The following is a 6,424-nucleotide window of genomic DNA, read 5'->3' as shown; positions in this document are numbered from 1 at the left end:
ATTAAACGGAAAATTCAAGCCAGTTGCAATCCATAGTTCGCAATGCATCAATACGAACTGACGGAATTCCCGCCAACGAAAGCCTTGCGAGGGCGAAGGAGGACAATCTAGATCAATTAGGACTCGTCGTCCACTGATTCTGAACTCCTGATTCATTTATTCCAATTTATATCTTTTCTTTCTCCCTACGAGGTGGCGCTGGAAGATCTGCTCCAAAGGATGAAGCCACAAGATCAGCAATCTCTGGCGGGAAAGCTTGCTATTGTAACGGGCGCATCTCGAGGTTTGTAATATTCATTCTGTGAGTGTCCCGTATATTGATGATCCTTATTCCAGGAATTGGTGCGGCCATATCTCAGAATCTAGCATCAAAGGGTGCATCTGTTGTGCTAAATTTTGTATCCGATCAATCTAAAGGGGCAGCAGAAAGCCTAAAAAAAAGATTGCATGCCGACTACAATGCAAAATGTGCTGCCATACAAGCTGATGTCAGTTCACCTCAAGGGGTGAAATACTTGATCCAGCAAGTTAAGGAGGAATTCTCATCGCAAAGCTCACCTTTGCGTGTTGACATTTTGGTCAATAATGCAGGGGTTGCAAAGAACGATCACATCCGAGACATTGTTGTTGAAGATTTTGATTGGATGTACCGAATAAATGTACTAGGCCCTCTGCTTATGGTCCAAGCTGTCGAGCCATACCTGCCAAATGATCGAAGTGGTCGAATCATTAACCTTTCTTCAATTTCGTCGACCGAGGGTTTCCATGGTCAGACAGTTTATGGTGGTACAAAGGCAGCGGTTGATTCTATGACACGAACATGGGCTCGTGAACTCTCCGAACGATGTACTGTGAACTCAATAAATGCGGGACCTGTCTTTACAGATATGTGGACTAGAATGCCTATGAGCCACAAAGTTGGTTTGAAGGACTGGATGGCTCATACACCTCTTGCGGCGGTAAGAAAAGGATTCGACAACGAAGAATTGATAAATCAGGCCGTTGATATTGGTGGTAGACCAGCATATACGTCTGAGATTGCTGGCATTGTTGGCATGCTATGCTCCGAGGAGAGTGTGTGGTGTACAGGTCAGGTCATTTGTGCTAATGGAGGAATGCGCATGGCGATATGAACTGAAATCGATGGTCATCTGATTCATTTTAGCTCTAACAAGGTTCTAATGCTGGAACAATTATATATAAATTAGCTATTCTCAAGTCACTCGCATATACTTCTCTCGATCTGACAAAGTACCGTACTATTCGTGAGTCTGAGGTCATTTGAAGTATTTTGAGATTTTCTGAGAGGCTTTTCGGATCTAGAATGTATTTACTGAGCAATATGCAAGATTGCAGAGGCCAGGTCTACCTACAAACATACTTTGAAATGCATCTTATTAGAGAAGTCCCAGAGTCTGCCCGCCAACTTCAAAGAGGAAGGCGTACGATCGTTGCATTAGGACGACAATTCACGGAGAAACATGGTGACAGTTCTGATAGCAAATCCATGAAATAGATAAATTTATCGTGACTACGATCTTGGAGTTTGATTAAGGAAACTTGAAGGGCTTCTTGCCAGAAATAACAACCGTATAAATGGAGAAAGACATGATTGTTACTGCATCGGACGGGTATACCTCAAAGAATTGGTTGAGAACGTATTTCAAACACTCTTCAGCTCATCCAGTACTCTGATTTTTTGGAGACTCCATATATGAATTGATAAATTCAAGTTTTCGAAGAAATATAACGAAGACTGTAATGAGAACATGGCACATCAAAAATGCCGACAAATGCATTCTAGATACGTAAATATTTCAAATACTGATGCCATGATTCGTACAAGTAATGCTAACACAACCAATAAGTACACTCTATTTTCTCAGAATTAACAAACTAACAGTTATGTTAGTATATAATTTCATTGTGCAGATTGATATAGATAAACTTACTACCAATGACCCCGTTGACTGGAATATCAATCGAAGTGGTATAGCTAGCGGCATCGCTAAGAAGATAGACATAAGCGCCCCCAAGTTCCTGAACCTCAGCCAATCTTGGGAATCCACCATAGTACTTGAGTTGTTGCTCCCAGTCAGGCTGTTGAGGTACCCAATATGTCATGGCAGTACGGACAAGACCAGGAGATACACTGTTGACACGGATGCCGTACTTGGCCCATTCCATGGCCAGAGTATGGGCCATATTTCGAACACCAGCTTTGCTAGCACCGTAAGGAGCCGAAGGAACACGCTAAAAGAGTCAGTCTAAATATATTTCATATTGTCTTGGAACGAGGCGTACCTTATTCGGTCGGTAAGAAGCCATAGACGCGGTAAAGACAATTGAACCCTTGATATTCAATCGAATAAAAGCCCTTGCTGCAGCGCGTGCAGTGTAGAAGGCTCCAAAAAGCTTGATTAAAGGTAATCAGCTTGATATAATCGCAGCGAAGACACAAAAACTTACGTTGACAGCAAAGAGGGACTCGACATCTTGCTTAGTAAAGTCAAGAGCGGGTTTATGGTTTGTCATTCCTGCATTCACCACCATTCCATGAATAGCACCTGCCTCTTCGATAATCTTGTCAATAGCAGCTGTAACACTTTCCTCTTGGGTGATGTCGGCGGCTATGGCGCTGAGTTTTCCTGGGAAGCGTTTAAGAAGAGAAGCGTATTCATTACCGGGTTCGGCGACATCGATTGAATAAACTTTTTGCGCCCCATTCTGAAGACAGCATTCAGCTATTCCAAGTCCAATTCCTCGATTCGCCCCGGAAACTAAAGATTTGTGTTAAGGGTAAATTCTAAGAGAAGCTTTTCTGACGTACTCGCAATGACCTTTCCATTGAGAGCAACTTGTGTTTGAGGAGTCACCGTAGTAGCTTCTTCCGGCTCTTCTGGAATGATTGCTGATGGAGTCATTTTTGGAATATCTATTTTGGAAACCCGTATGATCAATTAAATGGCAATTTTAGTAGTTATCTGCTTGGATTTTATACTAGAGAACAAAGAAGGGGACAGAACATGGCAGGACTTTCCGGAGGTAAAAACGGATCTGCCAGGCTGAGAAAATTTCCTGGGGTCTAGCCTCGCAACGCAATAACACTTGCCTTCTGGTGCCATATTCCGGCAATAAGGTAATTGGATCGCATGCACGACTGCTCGCTAGAAGTCCAAAATCAGTTCGATGGCTAGCTTTGATTGTGACTGACCACTACGCCGGGCCTATCAGAGGTAGGGTTTAGATAGCACGGCCTCGTGTCGAGGAACCCTGTGGACGGTTGTATGTCTATCCGGCGACGCTTACAAGAGTGCGGGAAATGCGGAGGCATACGGTGGGGTGGAATACCTGGAATTTGCCTTTATGATCTAAGCCGCTAAAATGGAGAACAATTCGGTTCCAATCAGGCAGAAACGACTCAGAATTAGGTAGCCCTATTTTTCCTCAATTACTCGACCCGAGTCCCACTACAACTTCGCAATGCATTTTCAGAGTTGAGTCTCTAAAAAGCGGGGTTTTTAGCTAATTATTTCTCTGGTTCCCCGATACGAAACTTGTTCGTGTGGTCTGCGAGTGAACTCTGAAGGCAATTAGCGGCTATGAGGACATCGAGCCGACCACTCGGTTTTTGAAGAAACCGTTCTCGAATTCGAAGAGACGACACAGGGAACGTTACCATGTACGATATGCAAATAGATTTGATGTCTCTTAGATTTCACAGTCTAAGTTCGAGGCAATTCTTGAAACCAGGGAAAGAACGTGAAGCTTCAAGCCTTAGAGCAGTGCAATCAAACCATTCTCGTAGACTCAACTTCCTATTGAAGATCACCTTCCTCCTCTAATTCCATCTGACTCTCGAGCATCTCTTACGCAATGGCTCCATCTTCTGTCGCTGTTCATATCCACCCTGTCTCCCGAACCCCTGAAAGTGGGAAAGAAGTCACTGTTGTATCCGCCGTCGCAGTCTCAGGCCCACCTTCTCCAGTTCCAAAATCAACAACGGAGGTTCATTCTGTTCAAGGATTTGGAGAGAAACATACAAAAAGAACCCTAGCATCATTCACGCTGGAAGACCGAGTTGTAGTCATTACTGGTGGAGCTCGAGGCATCGGACTCGTCCTTGGCCAGGCATTGATTACGAGCGGCGCTCATCTGGCAATTGTTGATATTGACAGTAAATAATCCTCTTTGACTACTGAAAAATGTCTTGCTCATGAATCAATTAGTCCAGGAATCAAAGAGACAAGCGGCTCATCTCGAATCTCTTTTTAAAGAGCGCAATCCCAATGGGACAGCGTCAGTACTTTCTAGCTAACTATAAACTCCTTGTATATCGCGTTCTAACATGCTTGGAAATAGGCAAGTAAAAGTCACTGCTCATTTTGCAGATGTCTCAGATCCTGTATCTGTAAATACTGCAATTCAGGAAATCATCGCATCCCACGGCAAGATTGATAATCTTGTCACTTCGGCTGGTTTCACGGAAAACTATAGTGCCGTGGATTATCCATTTGATCGGATGAAGAAGCTCTGGGGAGTAAATGTCGATGGATCTTACCTATTTGCCACCACAGTAGCTAGGCATTTGATGGAGCGTAATGCACCTGGAAGTATTTTATTGATTGGCAGCATGTCTGGAAATGTCATCAATGTGCCACAACAGCAGACTCCATACAATGTCTCTAAGGCGGCCGTTCGACATATGGCTGCTTCGCTTGCTGTTGAGTGGGCACCATTTGGTATTCGAGTAAATTGTTTAAGCCCAGGGTACATGGTAACCGCATTGTAAGTGATATGTTGCTACAGTTTTCAAACTGCTTGTTACTGAACTTTTTATTTAGGACAAAGAAGATTCTGGCCGAGAGACCTGATCTCAAAGAGAAATGGACTTCATTGACTCCACAAGGTAGACTGGGCAAACCAGAGGACTTGATAGGTGCTGCAACTTTCTTGTTATCGGATGCATCTGAGTACGTAACAGGCGCTGATCTTCGAGTTGATGGAGGGTACACACTTATTTGAAAAATCCAAATTTGCATTACCATCTATCAGCTAAATTTAATTGATGAGATGGACATATGTCAACTAGAAATAGAGGAACATAATCTTTATGCTTGATTCGCATGAGACTTGCAATTCTCGGGCTGATTATTATTAATGATGGCTAGAGACTTTTCATTGTCAAGATAAGAAGAACTATTTTCCGTCCTCTCCCTCATACAGATTCCATCTGTAGTACTCACTTGGGTCATTGAATCTTGTTTTGATATCCATGGTCGCAATTTTAGCCATGTCTTCACCATCCAGCTCAAAATCAGCCTCCAAATTTTCCTTTATTTGCCAATCAATGACACTCTTCGGAATAACAGTACGTCCGTTGTTAATTCCCCAGGCCAGAGCGATTTGAATTGGTGACTTGTTATATTTCTTTCCAATCTCGACCAGTACCGGATGATCAATCAAGCGAGGCATATGTGATTCTGATTTGCTCCAATGGACGTCACGATAGAAGTTGTTCATGTTATCAAGAGGGCTGAATTGAATGACGTGGATACCTTTTTCGGCAAGCCATTTGTTGAACCGAGGTTGCTGAAGATATGGATGGACTTCCATTTGATGTACTGCTGGGACCTGCGATGCCATCAGCAATTTTTTTTTTTTCTGTTTGCGGGGGTAGAGAGGGGGTGGGGCTTATTGCAAGACGTACCGTGTCGCTATTATCAATGAGATTCTGAATCTCTTTCTGATTAAAATTAGAGACCCCAATTGCTCTGATCTTGCCAGTTTTGACAAGCTTTTCCATGGCTTTCCAGGTATCGAGATATGTTGTCTCACCCATGATCATGAGGCCATCTTCACCCTTGGGAAAACGATCATTTCCACGAGCAAATGTGCATGGATAGTGCATCAGAAACAAATCAATGTAATCTGTTCCAAGATCGCTCAGAGAAGCATTTAGAGCAGGCTCAATATCGTCAGGATGATAAGAGTTGCGCCATAGCTTGGTAGCAAGGAAAATTTGATCTCGAGGAACTCCACTCTTCTTGATTCCATTACCAACTTGCTTTTCGGTATCGTAGCTTTGCGTTGAGTTAGTCAACATTCTGGTATTTAACTACAAACATACACTCTTGCCGTATCAATGTTTCTAACTCCAAGACGCAAAGCCAATGTAACTGCAGCTTCTTGAGCATCCGGATCTTGGAAAGTTCCAAATCCAATCGCAGGAATCTTTGCGCCGGTGTTCAGAGTATGCTGAGTAGTACGAGTGGAAACTTGACGATGCTGTCGAACGAATAAACGACTGACATTGGAACGAGCTGCAGTCGACGCGAATCTAAACCCAAAAGATGTAGCCATTTTTGAAACTGCTTCGAACTAGACCAAAGGTTGTTCAGGTGCTTTTTCCCATCAAAGCCTG

At 43.3% G+C, this 6,424-nt stretch overlaps 3 protein-coding genes across 3 annotated transcripts; 1 reads left to right on the top strand and 2 right to left on the bottom strand.

Moving 5' to 3' along the window:
- Positions 1 to 1,851: 1,851 nt before the first annotated feature.
- PV09_02654 (uncharacterized protein) lies at positions 1,852 to 2,924 on the bottom strand (the record flags this gene model as incomplete). The annotated part of the gene is made up of 5 exons (XM_016355731.1): positions 1,852 to 1,874; positions 1,953 to 2,253; positions 2,305 to 2,415; positions 2,470 to 2,780; positions 2,831 to 2,924. 5 exons carry the CDS (start codon positions 2,922 to 2,924, stop codon positions 1,852 to 1,854), a joined length of 840 nt encoding a protein of 279 aa, XP_016216867.1.
- A 952-nt stretch (positions 2,925 to 3,876) lies between these two features.
- On the top strand, positions 3,877 to 5,025 carry PV09_02653 (uncharacterized protein; the record flags this gene model as incomplete). The annotated part of the gene is made up of 4 exons (XM_016355730.1): positions 3,877 to 4,177; positions 4,230 to 4,299; positions 4,363 to 4,788; positions 4,845 to 5,025. The coding sequence occupies 4 exons, from the start codon at positions 3,877 to 3,879 to the stop codon at positions 5,023 to 5,025; spliced, it is 978 nt and encodes a 325-aa protein (XP_016216866.1).
- Positions 5,026 to 5,075: 50 nt separating this feature from the next.
- On the bottom strand, positions 5,076 to 6,363 carry PV09_02652 (uncharacterized protein; the record flags this gene model as incomplete). Its single annotated transcript, XM_016355729.1, has 3 exons — positions 5,076 to 5,634; positions 5,711 to 6,083; positions 6,131 to 6,363. The coding sequence occupies 3 exons, from the start codon at positions 6,361 to 6,363 to the stop codon at positions 5,200 to 5,202; spliced, it is 1,041 nt and encodes a 346-aa protein (XP_016216865.1). The 3' UTR covers positions 5,076 to 5,199.
- Between the last annotated feature and the right edge of the window lie 61 nt (positions 6,364 to 6,424).

This window comes from Verruconis gallopava (genome assembly GCF_000836295.1).
Source record: "Verruconis gallopava strain CBS 43764 unplaced genomic scaffold supercont1.6, whole genome shotgun sequence".
Classification (NCBI taxonomy): Eukaryota; Fungi; Ascomycota; class Dothideomycetes; order Venturiales; family Sympoventuriaceae; genus Verruconis; species Verruconis gallopava.
The sequence above is the reverse complement of the archived record's forward strand: the minus strand, read 5'-3'. Positions and strand labels throughout refer to the sequence as shown.